This window comes from Bos javanicus, chromosome 8, assembly GCF_032452875.1.
Source record: "Bos javanicus breed banteng chromosome 8, ARS-OSU_banteng_1.0, whole genome shotgun sequence".
Lineage (NCBI taxonomy): Eukaryota > Metazoa > Chordata > Mammalia > Artiodactyla > Bovidae > Bos > Bos javanicus.
The window spans coordinates 85,116,402-85,138,533 of NC_083875.1; the positions used below are offsets into that span (position 1 = coordinate 85,116,402).

General features: G+C 50.8%; 1 protein-coding gene across 2 annotated transcripts; it reads left to right on the forward strand.

Annotated features, from left to right (window-relative positions):
• The first annotated feature begins 1,851 nt into the window (after window positions 1–1,851).
• Window positions 1,852–21,591, forward strand: SUSD3 (sushi domain containing 3). Of its 2 annotated transcripts, none has more exons than XM_061426220.1 (5): window positions 1,852–2,007; window positions 14,463–14,651; window positions 16,396–16,543; window positions 17,214–17,366; window positions 19,400–21,591. In XM_061426220.1, exons 1-5 carry the CDS (start codon window positions 1,920–1,922, stop codon window positions 19,440–19,442), a joined length of 621 nt encoding a protein of 206 aa, XP_061282204.1. In that variant the 5' UTR covers window positions 1,852–1,919; the 3' UTR covers window positions 19,443–21,591. The 2 variants fall into 2 exon arrangements, with proteins under 2 accessions (XP_061282204.1, XP_061282203.1); XM_061426219.1 differs by having other exon boundaries at window positions 1,866–2,007; window positions 20,905–21,591.
• The last annotated feature ends 541 nt before the right edge of the window (window positions 21,592–22,132 follow it).

Below are 22,132 nucleotides of genomic sequence, written 5' to 3' on the forward strand. Positions count from 1 at the left end.
TGGAACAACAGACTGGTTCCAAATAGGAAAAGGAGTACATCAAGGCTGTATATTGTCACCCTGCTTATTTAACTTATATGCAGAGTACATCATGAGAAACTCTGGACTGGAAGAAACACAAGCTGGAATCAAGATTGTGGGGAGAAATATCAATAACCTCAGATAAGCAGATGACACCACCCTTATGGCAGAAAGTGAAGAACTAAAAAGCCTCTTGATGAAAGTGAAGGAGAGTGAAAAAGTTGGCTTAAAGCTCAACATTCAGAAAACTAAGATCATGGCATCTGGTCCCATCACTTCATGGCAAATAGATGGGGAAACAGTGGAAACAGTGTCAGACTTTATTTCTGGGGGCTCCAAAATCACTGCAGATGGTGATTGCAGCCATGAAATTAAAAGACGCTTACTCCTTTGAAGGAAAGTTATGACCAACCTAGATAGCATATTGAAAAGCAGAGACATTACTTTGCCAACAAAGGTCCATCTAGTCAAGGCTATGGTTTTTCTAGTGGTCATGTATGGATGTGAGAGTTGGACTGTGAAGAAAGCTGAGCGCCAAAGAATTGATGCTTTTGAACTGTGGCGTTGGAGAAGACTCTCGAGAGTCTCTTGGACTGCAAGGAGATCCAACCAGTACATTCTAAAGGAGATCAGTCCTGGGTGTTCTTTGGAAGGACTGATGCTAAAGCTGAAACTCCAATACTTTGGCCACCTCATGTGAAGAGTTGACTCATTGGAAAAGACTCTGATGCTGGGAGGGATTAGGGGCAGGAAGAGAAGGGGACGACAGAGGATGAGATGGTTGGATGGCATCACCGACTCGATGGACATGAGTTTGAGTAAACTCCAGGAGGTGGTGATGGGCAAGGAGGCCTGGCCTGCTTCGATTCATGGGGTCGCAAAGAGTCGGACACGACTGAGCGACTGAATTGAACTGCATTCCTAGTCTAAAGGATGGATCTGTATGTCTATTTTGATCACTGCTACGTAGTCTGCTGCTGCTGCTGCTGCTGCTAAGTCACTTCAGTCGTGTCCGACTCTGTGCGACCCCATAGACGGCAGCCCACCAGGCTCCCCCGTCCCTGGGATTCTCCAGGCAAGAACACTGGAGTGGGTTGCCATTTCCTTCTCCAATGCATGAAAGTGAAAAGTGACGGTGAAGTCGCTCAGTCGTGTCTGACTCTTCAGTGACCCCATGGACTACAGCCTACCAGTCTCCTCCGTCCATGTAGTCTAATGTTGGATAAACTTAGTGATCCACCATTGAACTAGGAGTGTGGACCAAGACAGACCCAGAATCTTCCACACACCTTCCCCTAGCTCTGCAGGACGGGTCACCAGGAGTTGCCTTGGGAAGACCCCGCTGAGGACTCGGTAATCTTAGTGCTTCCTCAGCATTTCCTGGGCCTGGGCAGGGTGCTGCGCCTGGGCTGGGCGGGGTCCTAGAGAAAGGAAGGGGCGGGCCGCAGCTCTGAGCCTAGCTAGGGGCCCCCTCTAAGGGGGCTGGGTAGGAGGAGTCAGGAGCCGGCAGGCGCCCCCAGCGTGGTGTGTAAGCCTAGGGCCAGACCCTGGAGGTCTGAATCTTGCCCCCGCGACCCGGGGGTCCTCACTGAAGAAGTACCACATGGACACCCACCACAGATGGCCTGACCCAGTGACACAGATGGGGTTCACATGTGCTACTCACCGAGAACACCTGGTCTGGGGAGGACCCTGGCGGTCGGAGGGGCAGGGACTGAGAGCAACGCCTGCGCAACGCCCTGGAGCGAGACTTTCCGCTCCGCGACTTTCGCCCCCTCGGGGCCGAGGGCTCCTGCGAGGTCGGCCCCGCCCTCTGCCCTGCGAGGGCGCGTCCTGGCCGCCCCGCCCACGCTGGCCCCTGCGCGGCAGTCCGGCCAAGCGCCGCGGAGGGCGCGGGGATGCGCGGGGCGGCGGCGACCCTCCGCCGCAGGGCGAGGCCCGGGGGGCGCAAGGGGAACGCCATGCCCACCCCCGGGAACGGCACAGGTAAGCGCCTCGGGTGAGGTTCTGCGCCCATTAAACAGACGGGAAAAGTGAGGGGCTGCGTGCACAGCCTTGGGCGGGAGCGGGGAGCGGTGGGTTGCACTCTGCCGCTGGGAGGTGCACACCCGGCGGTTAACACCCTCCGGCCCTCTCCGCCGCCCAGCGGGCGCCCCAGCGGAGCTGAAGCCGGGCAGCGAGTGCCCAGAAGCTAGGCGGCTGCGTTTAGCCGCGCACCAGCCCAGGTGTGCGCCCTTTCCCAGTGGGGGCAGCCTCGGGGTGATGTGGGGGATGGCTGCGCGACGGACGTGGGGAAACCAAAACCGGTCTTACCTCGGGGAGATGCTCCGGTTCCTCGGCTAGCTCCTCAGCCCCACTTTACAGGTGGGGGAACTGAGCTTGAGAGAGGAGAACGACAACTGGGCCTGGTGTGTGGCTCCGGGGTCTCCGGAAGGCTGACTGTTATCGTAAATGTTTGATTTCTGGATTGTTCTGTAGGAGATTCGTCTTTCGCCCGCCTTCGGTGTGGGGAAAGCGTCCGAAGCCCGGGGTTCGAATGTCCGCTTTACGCCATGAATGCGTCTGAAATTTAATCCTTTTAGAAACACAGATAAACCCAGACGTTGAGCCCCAGATGTTCCTGGAGGCTCACTTGAGGGCACACAGTCCGCTCCCCCTTAAGCCTGAGGGTCTGTGCACACCGTGCCCCATGCCAGGCGCTGAATTGTACGGGTGGAAGCCGGGCCTGGAGGAGCAGCCTGGCACAGGACACACCCCATTGGGCATGCAGCCAGTCAAGCTTAAAACAGTGACACCTGCCACCTTGGGAGGAATGACGGCTCTGTCTCAGATGGGAAAACAGGCCCAGAGAAGTCAGTCTCTGAGCAGAGGCGTGTGGCTTGGTGGTGTGAAAGCCAAGACCTGAGACCTGCCCCTGGCCTGGTGGGGTGGGTTTTTCTTTAACTCCCTCTGGCAGCCTGATGCCCCGTCCCGAATTTAGTGTTTCAGTGTGTGTGAAGAGAGGATAATGTGTGTGCGAGTTGTGCAGCACCGCCTGGGGAGGTGAGTGTCCACTGTGAGGCACAGGGACTTGCCCAAGATCAGCCAAGGAGAGCGAGGGGGAGACCCTGGCTACATACAAAAGACTGTTTTCAGAGAACTGTCCTGGGAGAAAAGGGGTCTCAGAGTCCAGTTCTTGCCCTCTATCTAGCCTGCCAGGCCTGGCCCCAGCCCTGCTACCCTGGGGGTCCCAGCCTGTGAATCTTTCCCAGGAATTTGGGGGTGGAGCCCCCCCCAACTTGGGGTACATCTGGTCTCACTATCTGTGTGCCTCAGTTTCTCCATATGCTAAGTGGTAGGCCCACTGTTGTCCCGACTCCTCCACATGCTCTGTGGGCGTCCCCTTGGCTTCACTCTGCAGGCCAGCCCCACAGCCAGCATGGGCCCGTTTCACGAAAAGACCAAAACCTGGAGGGAGTGGGTGGGCGTTGGTCTCTAAACAGGGCCTCTGTGCCCCTGAGGCCTGGCTCTGGTCTCCCAGCAGGGTACAGACAGAGCTGCTGGATGAAAGAGGCTCTCTGGAGCTCAGTGTTCTCCCCTGAGAGATTCAGAGTGGAGGGGATGGGGGCACGGGGCTTGTGCTCTTACTGGGTTGGAATTAACCTGGTCATGTGCTGGAGGAGGATGTACATTTCTCACGTGTGAGCTGACCTGCTGTCAGCAGACTGCCTGGGAGACCCAGGTCTGGACTGGAGTCAAGGACCAGAACTGCAGTAGTTTTGAACCCTGTGCCTGCTTCAGTACACTCAGCCAGGGCGTGGGCCTCCTGCATGTGGCTGTCCCCGCTGCTGGGGTCTTGTGGGTGGGAGTGGGGGGAGGTTGACTCTCCATAGAGTACCTGTGCACCGGTACCCGTCACCCATTTTGATTTCTCTTTGAGAAATCCCTCCTGTGGGTTCCTCTTTCCACTTGAGGATACTGAGACTCAGAACAAGGAAGTGACTTTCCATTCCCACAGTGACCCAGGCCCACAGTGGGCGAGTCCAGGAGCCTGCTTCCCCCATCTCCCCATTGTCCCTGTTGTCCGCAGCCATGGCCAGCATAAAAGGTTAACTTATTTACCTCCCAGCGGATGAGGTCAGGGTTTGAGGGCTGTGTTGGCTCCAGGAAGGAGGATAGGAGGGATGGTCCTGTGTCCAAGGTTCCAGATAAAAGATTAACAAGCAAGGATTGTTCTTATCCCCACTGGCCAGGCAGGCTGGGGGAGGCTTGGGCTGGAAGGACAGGGTGTGCAGGCCAGGCCATACACCCACTGTGTGTTAGAGGGTGGGAGAGAGCATTGCCTGGCACTGGGGAGTGAGTCGGGGGAGTTGGATGCACACCGGATGGGCAGATCTGCCTCTCCACTGTCCATTGAGTTTATAGGGTTTGCTTTTGTTTTGTATCTTGCCTGCATCAAATCCATTCCTTTTGTTTTTTTCTGTTGTTTTTCCTCTCCTTTGAGATTTATTTGTACATAGAGAAAAAAAGATGAGTTCATAAAGGGTGCGGAGAAAAAAATGCACCAAAGATTGAGAGGTGCAGGGGTCCAGCCAGAGGAGGGCTGGGGGAATGCAGCATCCAGTGTGTGAGTCGGCCGCAAGTGGGCAGGGCCAGGCGCCAGGGCTGAGTGGGGCTGGAAGGGAAGGACAGCTGGGAGTTGGGGGTGGGGTGGAGACCAGGTCTAGGAAGGTATACAGGGGCAGCTGGGTGTCGGTGAGGATTTTCAGCAGGGGATGGAGGAAGCGGGATTTGCCTCTTAAACACCATGTTGTAGGGAGGGACTGTTGGGGGCCCAGCTAGAGCGTCTGGGGGTCTCCAGGCTGTGGAGGGTGTAGTGAGGAATGTGAGAAGAGGCTGGGTTTGCAGTGGTTAGGGGATGTCTCTGGAATGTCTCTGGAGCCAGCTGGTGGTTTCTTGGCATATCCTTAGAAGATGGGTAGACTGAAGCCCTCATCATCCTCTGACGCTGTGCCACCTTCCTGCCCCATCTGGCCTGTGTGTCACAAGTTGGGTAGAAAGGTCTTGTGGGGGGCACTGCCAGTGTGTACCTGGGGCCTTCAACAGGTTTGTGGACCTCCGTTTCCTCATCTGGAAAATGGGCCCAGCCCAAAGTGTTTGCCAGCCTTCCAGGCCCAGAGAAGGGATGCAGGACATTCTGTTGGAGTAAGGGGATGGCAGATATAGGTGTCTTGGCAGAGTGTCGTGGTCTTGGGGAAGACTTGGGTCTGAGTCTGGGGGTAGCAGGTGCAGGTATCCTGGATACTGTGGACTTGGGATGGGGGATAGAGTGAGGTATTAAGCCTCCTCCTGGGGGCATTCCTGAGCTCCCAGGCACAGGTTTAAAGTCTCCACCAGGTGGTCCCACTCTTCCTATCACTGACCTGAAGAGCAGGTCACCCTATTTTGCAGGTTGGGAAATTAAATCTGACCAAGTCTAGGACCTAAGCCTAGAGGTGGTGGAGCAGGGTCAGACCTGGTGGAGAGGGTCTGGGGCTGAGAGGGTGGTCCTAGCAGACCAGGCCCACTTGGCTTCTCTGCCTTTGCCTCTCTGCTTGATTGGTCTCTCAGATTACTGGAGTTGAGCTCCTTGCCTCTCAGGTAGGGGAAGGTTCCATGATGTACTCACTGCAGGGAGGGGCCTTGGGCAAGGCTCATCTTCCCCGTGCTCTTTCTTATCAGAGTTATTTCCTCAGACCTTTCATTTTCATTTTTAAAAGAGGACCTGTTTGAACAGTACACTTGTGCTTGAAGCAGGGGCTCCCTGCCTCTGATGGGCGTGAGACACCTGTATTGGCTGGCCACAAATGCAGAGTGTGAAGCCACAGGTCTGGGGAGAGAGGCCATGACTCCTTTTAAAGCCCCCACTCTGGGTCTCTCGGTGGCCCTCCTGCCCCCAGCTGCTCAACATGCATTGTAATGGGCAGTGGCATTTTCACTGGGCCTGGGCTGCGAATTCTCTTGAACCTTTCCCTTGAGTCTTCAGTTTGACGCACACCCTGGAGGCATCCACACGTCAGGCCTGTTCCCTTTCTATGGCATCACCCCTCACCCTCCCACCTTGGTGAGATTCCAGGAGGCAGGACAGGCTTTGGGCCTCTTGTGGGGAGGGCTTACTTCTGTCATTGAAGCTATGTGAGCCCCTTGGGTGATGAAATAGCGGCAGTGCTTGTCTCAGGATTGGCATGTCACCATAGCGGAACCCAGCAGCTGTACAGGATGTGGCTGTTGACAGCCGGGCCCTTTTCCCCACGACAGTGGTGGTTTCCTTGCTGGGTTGGGGCTGCATGTCATCTCAGTCAGGCCCCGCCCAGTCTTGCCCACTGCAGCCTTTACGGGTGAGTTGAGGACTGAATTGGTAACCTGGTCACCCCGCAGGTTAAGTGTGGTTTATACCCAGATGTGTGTGTCTGTAGAACCAGCCTGCTGCCTCAGTGTCTGAAACTTTTTCTTCTGTCTGTGACTCCCCATGCCAGGGCCATCTGAGCTGATAGTGCAGGATGTGGACTGGGTAGGGAGATGGGCAGCCACCCACCCTGGGGGATTTGAGGCAGTCAGATAAATTCAACAGTGATGCCTAAGGCTTTCTCCCCACATTAAAAAAATTTTTTAAACATACCACAGAGGAAAGAATTAATATCCACACATCCCCCAGCTCTATCCTACCCTTAACTTTTCACCAGGTCTGCTTCATCTCATCTCTTGCCATCTCTTTGTCCCTCCCTCAAAGCATCTTATTTTTTTGATAAAGTTCTAGTTGCATCTTTAAAGGATAAAACACAAGTTTATCCCTTCCTCCTTTTATTCGCCAGGTGCTGGGAAGACAAGTGCCCACGAAGCTCCTACCCCTGCTGATCCCTTCCAAAGGGCCCTCCCTTCTCCGAGGGCCTCATGGGGCTGGGGAGAAAGAAGGTGCTTAGCCACAGAAGAATGGAGAAGTGGCAGCTCTAAATTGGGGAATGGGAAGTGTTGGTTTCCGGTGACCCTGGGGAAGGGGCCATGTGGCTGGCCTGTGGCTGCCCTGCCATGTCTGCCCAGTTCCAAAACCCCAGTCCACTTCCCTGGCTGGAAGGACAACACATGCCCAAGTCCACAGATCCTGAAAAAGAAAAGAGATTTCTCCTGGAGGAGTGCTGATCACAGCTTCCAGGTTAGGTTGTCTGTTCACTCATTTGTACATTCATTCGTTCATTCATTTCTCCTTCGGCACCTGTGGAAACACAGTGTGATGATTAATTAAGGGCCTATACTTTGGAATCAAGAGTACTACTGTACTACTCTGTACAGTACTGAGTACTCTGTAGTACTGAACCTCTGTACTGCTGGGTACTGGGTGACCCAAGGCCAGTGAGGGTAATCGGGAAATGTCTGACTGGGGGCTCGAAGCCGGTGCTGTGTCCTCCTTGCCCTGCCTCCCTGGGACTCCCAGTCGGGCTGCTTACCCCTTCCTGCCTGCAAGCACCTGCCTGCCCTGCTGGGGGGAGGACTGCCTCTTAGGTCTTCCGGGCTGTGCCCTCTGCCCCACCCCTTTTCCCACAGCCTCACTAAGCTGGTGGGCTGGTGTTTTTGAACTAGACCAGCCAAAAGTAATAACTTAGGTTTCAAATTCACACTTCTTTCATTGAGATAAATATTTCCCCTGAATTTTTCTAACAGGCTTTATTGAGGTATTATTCATGTGCCGTACAATTCACACATTTAAATTGTACATTTAAAGTGTACAACTTGATGGCTTTTAATCCATTCGGATACGTACAACTATCACCACAGTCAATTTTAGGACATTTTCATCACCCCAAAAGGAAGCCCTGCATACCTTAGACTTCACCTCCCAACTTCCCCTCTCCCTTGCCCCAGACAACCACTGATCTGCTTTCTGTCTCTGTAGATTTGCCTGTTGTAGACATTTCATATGAATGGAATTATACAATATGTGGGTTTTTTGTGACTGGCTAGTTTTGAAGGTTCATCCATGTTGTAGCACGTCAGTTCTTCAGATAATCTTCCATTGTAAGGGTGGACCCTGTTTTAGCTCACCGTTTACCAGTTGATGACCATTTAGGTGGGTTCTACTTTTGGGCTATTATGAATAATGCTGCTAATGAACATTTGTGTTCAAGTCTTTATGTAGATGTGTTTTCCTTTCCCTGGGGTATATTGCTGGGAGGAGCAGTGCTGCGTCATTTGGAAGTGAACTGTTAGAGAAACTGTCAAGTGGTGCCCCATTGACTCTCCCAGCTGCAGTTTGTGAGGGCTCCGGTTTTTTATGTTCTTGGTACACCTGTTATTTTTTTCGTGTGTCTTCTTCATGGTATACATGAAAAAGTACCTCCCTGTGGATTTGGTTTGCATTTCCCTGAAGCTAGTGATGTTGAGCATCTTTTCATGTGCTTGTTGGTGGCCACTGGTATATCTTTATAGAGAAATGTCTGTTCATATCTTTTGCCCATTTATAAATTAGGTTATCTTTTTTTAATTCAGTATAATAATTTATACACTCTAAATGCAATCCCTTTTCAGACAGATGCTTTTGTAAATATTTTCTCCTACTCTGAGGGTTGTCTTTTCACTTTCTTGGTAGTATCCTATAAAGCACAAATTTTTTCATTTTAGTGAAGTCCAATTTATCTATTTGTTTTGTTATTTGTCTTTAGGTAATCATTGAGAAACCATTGCCATTGGAAAGTCAGGAAGATTTACCCTTATGTTTTCTTCTAAGAGTTTTTATGGTTTTTATCTGTTATATTGAGATCTTTGATTCATTTTAAATTAATTTTTTATATGATATAAGGAGAGGTCCAACTTTCTCCTTTTGCATGTATATATTGTTTTCGTGGCACCAAATTGTTGAAAAACTATTCTCTTCCCCGTTTAATTGTCTTGGCATCCATGTTGAAAATCAGCTGATTGTAAATAGGAGTTTATGTCTTGAGTTTAAACTCTTGCATTGGCCTGTGTGTCTGTCTGTATAGCAGTGTCCTCTGTTTTCATCACCATAGCTTTGTGATAAAATTTGAACTAAGGAAATATGAATCCTCCAACTTTGTTCTCCTTTTTCAAGATTGTTCTGTTTGTGCTACTCTAGGTCTTTTTGCCTTTCCTTATGAATTGTGGAACAGTTTGTCAGTTTCTGTGAAGGTAGCAGCTAGGACTCTGATAAGGGTTATGCTGAATTGGGGTTATGCTGAATAAGGGTTAAGCTGTTAAGTGAGCAGAGGAGCATTGCCATCTTAAACCATACTAAGTCTTCTGACCCCCTAGTATGTCATGTATTTCTATATTTTTAGGTCTTATTTAATTTCTCTAAACATGCTTTGTAATTTTTTAGTCTCAGTTTTACCTGAACTTCTTTTGTTAAATTTTGTTCCTAAGTAGTTTATTCTTTTTGATGCTTTTGTAAATGGAATTGTTTTCCTAATTGCATTTTTAGTTTGCTCATTGCCACTGTACTGAAATACAATGGATTTTTGTGTGTTGATCTTGTATACTGTAATCCTAATGGACTCATTTATTAGTTCCTGTAGATTTTTTTAGCAGAAGGAAATGGCAACCCACTCCAGTGTTCTTGCCTGGAGAATCCCAGGGATGGGGAAGCCTGGTGGGCTGCCGTCTATGGGGTTGCATAGAGTCGGACACAACTGAAGCGACTTAGCAGCAGCAGCAGGGATTTTCTAGATATAGGATCATGCCATCTAATAGAGAAGCTTTGCTTCTTCCTTCCTAATGTGGATGCTATTTAATTTTCTTAATTAATTGCTGCTCACTAGTTTGGGACCATTTCCATTTTTTTCTTTGTAACGTAACCATTTTTTCTGTTGTGACTTTTGTCTTGCGTAAGTGCTGTTTATGTAAGAAAGATGCTCCCTTACATGTATGTTGCAAATGCCCACACTCCTTTGTTCTGCTGTTGATTTGGAATCTTAAGCTGTGTGTCAATCCTGTCTGTGGGTTCCCTCTCAATCTATGGGTGCTGGGCGGGTCAGCCACCTCTCTAAGCTTGGTTGCTCATGTTAAAATGATATAATGACTGTTGTTCTCTGCAGATAGTTGAGTGCCATATGAGGGCCAGAATTGGGGTCCTTCTTGACCAGATGTTTCTATCAGCTATTGTTAGTGTGACACCAACGGTGGACATCTCAGACAGGGAAGCCCAGATCCTCCCAGACGTGTGGTTTACATGACAGCCATGGCCTAGCACCCTTCCACCCCATCCCCCTCAGCATGTCATCCAGCCTTGCTGTGCTTCAGTTTCCCATCTGTGAGGTGGATGGTCTTCTCATATGGCTCAAATACAGTGAACCATCCATTAGATGTCCAGTGTTGTTTGTACTGTTCCAATGGTCAGTCCCCACTCCCACAAGGACCCCCCAGCACAGACTCCTCCCTCCAGCCTTTTAGCCTGATGAGGCACCCGCCAGGTTCTTGGGAGGGTGGGGCTAGTGTGTGGACTAAATGCAGCTTGGCCAACCTGTCCCAAATGACGTCTCTGAGTGTTGCTGCCCCACACCAAGGGTCTTGGGCAGCCTTGGCCTCCTTGAGGGCAGAATGCAGGCCTGAGGCTGAAGCCTGGCTCTGTCACTGCCCTGTTAACACCCTCACCCTAAGTAGGGCAGGGCCAGCAGGTTCATGCAAGAAGTGGCTTGACCTTCTTGAGCCTCGATTTCCCTTCTGGACAGGGCTGGTTGTGTGCAGACATGTGAGGTGCTATCACAAGGCATATGAGTGCATGTTTGTGACCCCTCTGAGTGACAGCCATGGCCCTTTGGGCAGTCGCAGGCATGCTCTGTCCCCACAACCTGTATGACACAGTGTCCCATGCGTTTCACAGTGGACCCCCTGTGGGGCTGCTTCCACGTGGGTGTGGATTTTGGAGGACTCTCCAGCCTACTACATATGTCCTGGGTATGTATTTTGAAAACAGAACTCACAGAGTTTGCTGGTGAATTGGTTGTGGACTGAGAAAAGGAAGTCCAGGTAGGTTCTAAATGTGAGGGCTAGAGCAAGTAAAGGATAGAGGAACTGGTGGCTGACATCATAGTTAGAATAGGGGAGCCAAGTGATGAGCAGGTTGGCCAGGGCAGGAGCTTGACTGGGTGTGGCAGGCTGAGTGGGCTTTAGGACATCTATGCCTGGTGCCCAGGACACGGTCCTAGCTGGAGGCATCCAGTGGAGGTCAGGTGCAGCATTGTCTTAGGTTGGTGTGGAATAACAGGGTCCTCAGCCTGGGCAGTGCTAACCCCTGTCCCAGTCCCCACCCTTGCTCCCACCTAGCAAGGGAGTTGAACATGGATGTTGCCTCTGGTCAGTGTTGCCACAGACACAGGCCAGACAACCAGCTCAACCAGTCTCCCTTTTGTCTGAGGCTAACCACTTTATACACCAGAAGTACAATCAGAAAGTTCCAGAAAAGCAGAAGGAAGAGCCTCTTGCACTCGGGAACGAGGAGGCATGCTCCAGAACATCGGTAGCCACTTCGTTCCATCTTCTTGAAGGCCAGAAGCAACGCACACATCCGTCTGTCAGCAGGACAGGGAAGCACGCAGGGCATCCACACAGAGGGGCTCTGCTGCTGCTGCTGCTAAGTCGCTTCAGTCGTGTCCGACTCTGCGCAACCCCATAGACGGCAGCCCACCAGGCTCCCCGTCCCTGGGATTCTCCAGGCAAGAACACTGGAGTGGGTTGCCATTTCCTTCTCCAATGCATGAAAGTGAAGTCGCTCAGTCGTGTCCGACTCTAGTGACCCCATGGACTGCAGCCCACCAGGCTCTTCCGTCCATTGGATTTGCCAGGCAAGAGTACTGGAGTGGGGTGCCATCGCCTTCTCCACAGTGGGGCTCTGGTCCACCGTGAATATGGACAGCTTGGCAACACACGCAGCACGCCGCCTCTCGTGCTAAGCGAAGGAAGCCAGCACAAAGGACCCATGATGTGTCTGTCACACGTGTATATTGAGAGGGTGCCCAGAGCCTCCTTGTGTGCTTCAGAATCTCTGCCTACAGCATACGAGCTGTGCTACTTCAGGAAATGGTTAAACCGCTCTGTGCCTCGGTTTGCTCCCCTGTCAAATGGGGAGGTATTTTGTGGATTGATGAGTTAATACATGTAAAGCATTTAGAACAGCGCAGAGTAAATTCTGTATATGTCCTTATATGAGGACATCATTGTAACACTTGAGGATATCATTGCTGACACTCATGTCAGATATACTCTGATTAACTGCACTGATGCCCACAGTTGGAGATGTGGGTGCAGACAAATATCTTGTTATAGAAATCCTGGCAGCATATCATAAGTACTTACTTTGGCTAAATTCTCAGATTTATATACAAGCATAACGGTCTTAATACGCTTTACCAGACTCTGTCCAGAAAGATTTGGGTCTGCACCGCCATCAACAAGTCAGAGAGGAGTTGTTCCCAGGCCCTTGCTAAGTTCACATGTTTTGTTTGTTTGTTTTTACGTTTTGCAGGTGGAGGAGTGACAGATTAGCTCTCATTTGAGTTAGTGTTTCTTCAGTTACTCTGAGGGCTTCCCAGGTGGTGCTAGTGGCAAAGAACCCGCCAATGCAGGAGACACAAGGGACTTGGATTCTATCCCTGGGTCAGAAAGCCCCGCTGGAGAAGGGCATGGCAACCCACTCCAGTATTCTTGCCTGGAGGATCCCATGGACAAAGAAGCCTAGCGGGCTACAGTCTGTAGGGTCACAAAGAGTCGGATGTCACGGAAGCGACTTAGCACGCACAGTTACTATGAAGGCAAGCATTTTCTCATGTCTGTGAGCTACTTGTTTCTTTGAGTAGCTTGTTCACACATCAGCTCATTCTGTTTTACTTGGATGTTCAGCTTTTACTGATGTGTTAAGATCTCTTTGTAAATTACGGGTGTTGAACTTTCGTCCTGTGTTTTCCAAATATCTTTTCCTAATTTCTTCATCTGAATTTGCTTTTCAGTTATTGTTGCTGTTCAGTTGCTAAGTCGTGTCCAGTGCTTTGTGATCCCGTGGACTGCAGCACATTAGGCTCCCCTGTCCTTCTCCCAGAGTTTGCTCAAATTCTTGTCTATTGAATCAGTGATGGCATCTAACCATCTGATCCATCTCCTTTTCCTTTTGCCTTCAGCAATTCCAAACATCAGAGTCTTTGCCAACGAGTTGACTCTCTGCGTCAGGTGGCCAGTTATTGGAGCTTCAGCATCAGTCCTTCTGATGAATATTCAGGGTTGATTTCCTTTAGGACTGAGTGGTTTGATCTCCTTGCAAACCAAGGGCAAGAGTCTTCTCCAGCACCACAATTCAGAAGCATCAATTCTTTAGTGATCAGCTATGCAATATTGTTCTTTACAGCATTGGACTTTACTTTCACCACCAGACGTATCCACAGCTGAGCAGCATTTCTGCTTTGGCCCAGCCTCTTCATTCTTTCTGGAGTTTTTAGTAATTGTCCTCTGCTTTTTCCCAGTAGTGTATTGGTCGCCTTCTAGCCTTGGGGGCTCCTCTTCTGGTGTCATACCTTTTTGCCTTTTCATACTGTTCTTGGGGTTCTTGTGGCAAGACTACCCAAGTGGTTTGCCATTTCCTCCTCCAGTTCAGTTTCAGTTCAGTCGCTCAGTCGTGTCCGACTCTTTGCGACCCCATGAATCGCAGCACGCCAGACCGCCCTGTCCATCACCAACTCCCAGAGTTCACCCAGACTCACGTCCATCGAGTCAGTGATGCCATCCAGCCATCTCATCCTCTGTGTTCCTATCCCCTACCGCTAGGGGGTCCCTATCCTAGCCCTAGCCCTAGCCCCTACCTCCTAACCCTAACCCTATGCTCCTGACCCTGCCTGAGATTCGAACTCCTGACCTACGGACCTGCCTGCCTACCTCCCTGCCTGCCTGACTCTACCCGCTATGCTACCGCGGCTTGCTTTTTCCTCCTCTAGTGAACCACTTTTGTCAGAACCCTTCACTATGACCTGTCTGTCTGAGGTAGGCCTGCACGGCCTGGCTCATAGCTTCACTGAGTTATGCAAGCCCCTTCTCCACAACAAGGTTGTGATCCATGAAGGGGTTTTCAGTTATTAGGGAAGGACAAAAGTTTGTGTTTTTTACTTTTCATGAAATCACATCTGTCAGTCTCTCTCCTTCCTTTTTCCCCCCCTTAATTCTGCCTTTTGAGCTGCACTTGGATAACAGTTGTCCTTTTGCTTTTCTTGTCTTTAGATGTGTGTTTCTTTTTTCAACACCATGGTCTTCAGCACCTCTAGATTCCACTTAATGTAGGGATTACACTTTGGCCACGTGGATGCCACTGTCCCTTGTCTGGGTGACTGTGTGACCTTCTCCAAAGCACGTATAGTCGTTGGGTCAGGTGAAGTCTCCCACCACGCCCCTGCCCCAAGGGTGGGGTCTCACGTTGTCTCCCCTCTCTTCTCTCCTAGGCATGTGTGTGCAAGTGCAGCAGCCCCTGCAGGGCACCTTCCAAGTACTTCGTGGGGACGGCACTTCTGTGGGGACTGTCATCATGTTCCACTGCCCCTCAGGCCACCAGATGGTGGGGTCTGGCCTCCTCACCTGTGCCTGGAAGGGGAACATCGCTGAGTGGTCTTCAGGGACCCCCATGTGCAAGAGTGAGGCCCATTCTGCCTGAGCTGCCCCCAACTCAGCAGTGCCCCCTGGGGGGAGTGCTGATTTTGTCACATGGGTGGCATGGGTGTCCACAGAGAAGGTTCCATGGGTGTCTGTGTAAGGTCCTGTTCCCAAGGCTGGTGGTCCCTTGGGGCTCCATGTCTGCAGTGTAGACTCAAGTTCTAGTAGCTGCTTCAGATTCTAGCGCTGCCACTGACTTAGCCTGTCATCTCCAAGAGGTGACTCATGCATCTGAGCTAGCACTTTATCTGTTAAGCAGAAAACTGCATTCATTCATGTGTTATTTCATGCACAGATACAGGAAACCTTAATAGGATATTCCATGTGCCAAGAATTCTAGGACTGGGGAATGGGATTGCCTGGCCATAGGGCTCAATCTGGAGGAGGAGATGGTTTTCTGTATTTGCTATACAGGGTGTTGAGGAATAATAGCTAGCACAGCATTTTCCAAAGTGAGGCTACATATGTTGTGTTAATTGTGTTGTGCATTGAAAAGGGCTCTGTAGTCAATATAATTCAGAAAAGACTGGGTTAACAGGCAGCAGGACTTCTCAGAGCCTTTAAAATACTCATGTGGTGGTGGAATCTCTGAGAAGGAGAGTGTCTCTTAGGATTAGACTCCAACAAGAGATAGAAAACCCAAGATAATGAGGGTTACCAAAGTAATGGGGGATTATGAGAGGTTTTTCTTGCCTCTGGTCCTCAGGTGGGCAGTCCAAGGCTTGTATGGTGCCCCATGGTGGGGACCCAGGCCCTTCCCATACTGTGGCTCTGTTGGGCATGACTTCAACTGCGTGATCCATGTAGTTGTTACAGGATTAGTTGCAGGGCAAGAAAGGCTCTTAGAAGTTGTCCCACACCCCTGCCCCACTGTTCACCACTGTCCAGAATGGGTCATGTGAAGGGAAGCTGTGAAATGTAGTCTTCAGTCAGGATGGTCAGTGTCCAGTTAGGGCAGAGGGACTAGGAAATGGAAAGCGTGGTCTATATCTACTACATGGGAAAATATGCAGTGTTGTTCAAATTAGGATTCTGGGCCTCAATTTCGAGAACATCCTTTAGAACCTGATAGAACTAGTACTTGGCACATAGCTGATAACATGCCAAAGGCCCTTTGACCCCAAACACTGAAAGTGAAGTCGCTCAGTCGTGTCCAACTCTTTGTGACCCCATGGACTGTAGCCTACCAGGCTCCTCTGTCCATGGGATTTTCCAGGCAAGAATACTGGAGTGGGTTGCCATTTCCTCCTCCAGAGGATCTTCCAAACCCAGGGATTGAACCTGCGTCTCTCACATTGTAGGCAGACGCTTTACCATCTGAGCCACCATTGGTGTTTTCCTTTTTTCCACACCTTCCTAGAAAGTGACCTAAGAAGGCACATAGGCCCCCAAAGGGTTTTCCCAGCTTGAGGCATTGTGAAAATAGACCATGTGTTGTATACTGTTCTCTGGTCTCAGGAGTCCAGTCTACAGGGGATGGAGCCAAAGAGACCATCACTGAATTCCCTGTCAGAGCTTCCCCCAGCATGCCACCAAAAACTTACACACTCACCGAAACCTTGCTCAAATACCCGCTTCTCGGGGGCAGTCTTACCTGGTAGCCCTACCCCTGCAACAGTGTTCACAGACCTTCACCTCATCTGTCAGTACCTCCCTGGCTTCCCCATGGAACAGGGCTCCCTGAGGGCAGGCTGGGCCCAAGAGCTGGTCTTGTCTCCCTCACAGCTGTGCCCCCCTACGAAACCTTTGGCTTCAAGGTGGCCGTGATCTCCTCAATCATCAGCTGCGCCATCATCATGCTCATGTCCATGGCCTTCCTCACCTGCTGCTTCGTGAAGTGTTTGAAGAGGAGTGAGCAGCGGCGATCTGACAGGTACAGTGACCTGTCACTGCTGCGGGCACTTGCTAGTCACGGCGGGACCCCTGGGGTGTCAGGGAGTGGGGCTGCTGGGATCCTGGCGTCTTGCCGTTCACAGAACATCTAGGCTGTGCAGGGCGCATGGCTCACTTGTTTGGTCTTTTGTAAGACAGGTGACAGGTACACGTGGGATTTTCTCCTTCTGCAGACTGTGCACACCCCCAGCGTGTGCTCTGCTGTGTGTGGACGTGCAGGGCTGACCACACGATGGTTAACTAGGGCCTGCAGGTGGAGTCTGGCTCACCTCTACTTTTCTTCACAGAAATTTATCCTGTTTTTGTGTGTGTGTGTGGCGGGTGGGGGCGGGTATTTTTTTTTTAAACAGTGGTAAAATATTTACAACATAATAAAAGTTACCATGCGAGCCATCTTTCAGTGCACAATTCGGGGGCATTAGTTATATTCACAGTGTTGTGCCATCACTGGCTTGATTCTTTGCAAGAACTTTCCACCACCTGTCTTTGTAAGTAGTTTTTCTGGCACTTACTCATCATCCACGACTGCCTTCTCCCTACAGCAGCAGAACGGTACAGCCCTAAAATACTCACTCTTGGCCTTGCAGAGGCTTGCAGGTAGTGTCCTGGACACGCTCACACCTGACTGTCTTTCCCCCATCTCTCCCCAGGGCAAACCAACTGTGGCTCCAGCTGAGAAGCGAGGATTTGGAGACGGTACAGGCTCCCTACCTCGGCCTTAAGGGCCTCAACAGTGACAGCAGCATCAGTGGAGTGTCCAGGATCCAGCCTGTCCAAGTGCACGACAATCACAGCTTCACCACGTGGGCACGGGCAGGGCAAGGAGGGCGGTGGGGCAGTGGTAAGGGCAGGGGAGTGCCTGGCTTGGCCAGCGAACCTGGACACCAAGGGCACTCACGGTCTGCGCATGCTGTGAGTCCAGGCCCACCAAGGCCCCAGCTCCCATCTGTAGGACAAGCTGATGGTCCTTCTGCAGCCTGTGCCTGACCCTGTACCCTAGGACCTGGAGCTGCCCTCCACTCCATGTCTTGTCACCCCTTGTCCAGAGAAGGAAGCTTCTGGAAATGAGTATTACCCTTCACCAGGACCCACAGTGCCCTGTCAGTTTGCTCTGTCCTCCCGTCTCTCTCCCTGCTCCTCTGTCTCTCCGTTTCTGTCTCTCCTTGTCTCCCTTTCAAAACACACACTCACTTTTTATGAACCAGTACAAGGACATTTTTTACATGCTTTTTTTTGACTCAAGGAGTCTAATCTTGGCTGAACATGGACTGCAGATAGAACATCTCCCATTGTTGTTACCAGCTTTGAGTGAGCACCCTCTGTCCCAGGGCTTCCTGGTCTCTGGGCTCCTTAAATCAGGCAGGACATTTGTCTTCGGTGGTGTTTCCCTTGGCACACTCAAGGCCAGCGGTCTCCTACAGACTCTGTATTCTGGACTGTCTTGGCGTTCCTGCGTGACTCACTTGGGAAGCATTTCTGGTGCAGGTGCCCCATGGGTGGTGCTGGTGTGAATCACGGATGTAGGCTGGGCTATCGCCCTGCAGGCATGAGGTCTGGGCCCTCTTAGCTGAGATGAGCCCGTTGTCAAGTGACAGAGGATTCTGTTAAGGGTCACTCTGCTGCCCCCATGACCCCTGACCTGTAGCCTTAGCATCCAGGGATGATCCAGCCAGAATCAGTTTTGGCCCTGGGGGTTATGGAATAATGATTTTAATTCCATTGTGATTCTGTTATTCCCTCTATGAGGAATGAAATGGATTTTGTCTTATCCTTCCTTTCCTTTTCATTTTGTTTTGTTATTTTTGTATCACTCTGAACTCACAGGTATTCTTTTCTCAAACTTTAAAAAAAAAAATTTATTAATGGCTGTGCTGGGTCTTCGTTGCTGCGCGGGAGCTTTCTCTAGTTGTAGCAAGTAGGGCTACTCTTTGTTGCAGTATGCAGGCTTCTCTTTGTGATGGCCTCTCTTACTGTGGAGCGTGGGCTCTAGGCTTGCTGGCTTCGGTAGCTGCAGCACCTCCTCTCTCACACAGGATGTTCTGGCCCACTGAGTGCTTTCTCTGCCCTGCCCTGGCATCGCAAGGTCAGCTTCTGCTCATTTCCTCAGTCCATCCCCACAGGAACCTCCCAGGGAGCCAATTGCTTGAGCCTGACACCTGTCTGTGTGACAACTGCTCATGCCTCATTTTCCACCCTTGTACAGTGAGGATTATGGTGGGCCTCACTTCTTGGCCCTGTTGAGGTGATATGAGTCAGTGGGCTCGACTGGGCCCAGAGTACAGTTTCAGTGAGTGCCAGCCATTGTTGTTAATTCTGCTCTTGTCCCTGGTACGCATATGAGGAAACTGAGGTGGTAGAGGTGGTGGCCTGTGCAGGAGTAGCAAGGGCCTGTCTGATCCCATGTCCACACTCAAAGCGCTGGGGCTGGCTGACTCCTGGAGTGGTAAGGCCTCTGGGAAGGAATTGACTTCCTAACTCCTTCCCTTGAACTTCGGACACACATTAGGCCTACATCGTGGTGGCCATGGCAGGAATGCCACCTTGCAGCCTTTCCACCTGACCTGACACGTTGTGTTGCCATGGCGGTCTGAGGCCCCTGGAGCTTCACTCCAAATACTTCAAGTGTTGTGCTCAGGTTTAGGTAAATGCCTGTACTTAGAGCTGTTTTTCTTTGAGATGGCATTTTGGGGCGATCCTAGAAACAGATTGTTTAGGTCAAATAAGTCTGAATATTTTTATTACCAAATTCTTTCTCCAGGAACCCAGTGCCAGTTGAGCCATTTTTACAGCTAACCATTGCCAAACGTTAATGATTTGTTTTCCATCACTTCCTTAGCACGTGTGAGTTACATCGGTGGTTTTCATCAGCATTTATTTGATTAACATTGAGAAAGAGCATTTTCTCCTGCCTTTGCTTACCAGTCGCATTGCTGGTTTTAGTCATTTTTGGTTTGCTCTGCTGAATTGCCTGATGTTTTTTCTCATCAATACTGGAAGCTTCGTGTACATTGTAGAAGAGATCCTTACCCATCAGCCAGCTGCAAGTACTTTCCTTTTTATTTTAGTTATTTTCAGATTATGTGCAGGATATGTTGGTAGTGCATACCCTTTTCATACAGTCATATTTCCTTGGCAGGTTTTGGAGCTTCTCCATTGCCCCCTGCCCTGTGACACCCTCTCCCCATTATAGACCTGTGACACACTTTCTGGTGTCTCAGTTGGGAAGAGCCCCAGTGGGATAGGGGAGGGAATTGCTGCATTTCAGGATGTACCATCCTAGGCAAGATGCCCCAGTTCTCCCACTGATTGGTGGTGAAATTGTCTTTAGTAAGGTGAGGTTTGCCCCTCGACCTTACTTTTCTTTCATAAATGCTTCCCAGCACTCACATTGTGCCAGGCACTGTTCTGAGCTTTTCCAAACATTACTTGTTCTAACCATAGGAGTAGGAACTATTTTTCTATCCCATTTTGAGAAACGTGTCCAGAAAAACACAACTGCTAAGCATGAAGCTAGGTTTGAAGTCAGCTCCAAAGTCAATGAACTTGCTTACTAAGCTGATATTCCTTTCTGCTAATTAATTAATTTATTCACTCACGTATTCATTGAACCAACAGATAATGTAATTCCTAGTACTTCCTAGAGCTTTCCTGAGGACTAGATGTGGGTGGGAACAGAAATCTGGGAAAGTTTCCTGGAAGAAGTGCTGCCTGAGGTGAATAGATGGGGAGAGACTGTATTGGAGAGAAGGAAAGAGAAAGCATCTTAAGGGGAAGAAGTAGCCAGGCAGCCTCAGGCAGTAGAATCCAGTATAAGTGGGTAGGAGCAGGACCAGGTGGACAAAGGTGGGGGCCAGGGTTTGCTCAGCTTGGAAAATGGGTGGGTTTGTGGCTTGGGGGCTAGAGGAGGCCACAAGGGAACTGAAGATCTAGAAGGTAGGAGATCTGGCCCCAGAGTGCCAGAGGAGAGCCTGGCAAGAGCAAGGGTGTCCTCCAGAATGTTCCTGGGGCCCCAGTGTCCCTTCTCTGCCTAGGGCATGCTGTTTCCACATAGTTTACACTCACTCTGAATAAGCTTTCTTCTTCTAGAAAGCCCCAGGAAGGTGGGTGTGCTGCTCCTTGAATCATCCTTCTTGTATGAAGGAGGGACTTGAGGCTCAGGGAGAGGCACCTATGGAGGGGCTTCCCTGGGTGCAAGGCAAGAGGAAACGGGCCCTCGCCTTGGGGCAGCAATCTCTCCCAGACCCATTGCAGACCAGGGCTCGGGTACCCAGCATGGGGGCAAAGTTGGAGTTAAATGGAGTCCTCACTCTTCCCCCAAGCTCACACTTTCTCTTCCTGCAGAGACCTTGGCGAGGGTACCAGAGAGCTAGCCAGCATGGCCCGAGGCATGGACAAGGACTTCTGGACTGCTAGCGGCCCCACCAGCTCACCCTGCTCCCAGGTGATGGTGCATACAGCAAACCCAGGGCAGATTCTGCCTCCCTCCAGGCCAACTGTGATGCTCAGACAGCCTGCAGCCTATGTCCCAGGGTGACCAAAGCGGAGGCCAGAGCCTGCCCTCCACAGTGGGAAGGCCAGGACGACCCTACCAGCTGACACCTGCATCTCGACATGTGTCCAGCTCAAGATTGGTCAGTGAAATCAGCTTCCGGGCTTAGAGATCCCTCAGGGCATTGAGTTGGGGACCCTTTCACGGGGTGACCTGTCCCAGGGGAGCCCAGCCATAGTTGTTTTTATAGACAGGGCTCCTTAAAACCACCACTGAGGTTCACAAAACCAGCTGCAGCCTCCATCTAGTGAGGCCCCTTTGAAGAGACTGGAGGACATTTTAGGCACGTCTAGTTTTGCATAGCAGAGTGGAGGAGATGGCAGCAGACTCCTCAACAGTTACAGCTGGCTGCCTTGTACCTACAAGCAGAGACCCAGCTGGGATGCTGCATCCATTATCTGTAAAGTTGTGGCAAGGGGTATGAAATAAACAATTCTTTGAAAAACAATAAAGGTAAGAATTACTGTCTCAGTTTTCAATCCCTGTGTAACAGAGCCTCAAGTGTAGCAGCATAAAACCGTAGTTTCTCATTATTACAGCTTGGGATTCCAGGACTGCTGGGCTGGGCTGGCCAGTGCTCACAGCGCCTCCTCCATGTGCTTGTGGTCAGCTGGGTTGCTGCCAGGAGTCAGCAGAGACCCGTGAAGTGGTGACCACCTCGAGTGGCCAGGCCTCCTCACATCATGGCAGCTGGTTTCCACAATGCGAGTCCCAAGTGCAAACCTTACCTTTCAGGGCCTCCGAAATCATCCTCGGTCACTTCTGTGTTTCATTCAATGACGGGAGGTACTTGGACTCCACTTCTCTCCTGAACCAGTTGAAATCTGACTTCCAGCCTTCTGAGATTTGGGGTGTGATCTGTCTGGCCATTGAGGAACCTCATTGGTGTTTGCTCTCTGAACTTTCCTGCTTCCTGGAGGCCCTGCAGTCACTCTTAGGCTGTAAGGAGAAGAGCCTGACGAAGAGCTGGTGGTCCTGAAAGAGCCTGTGCTACCCTGAAGCCACGTTTGTCATGGTTTC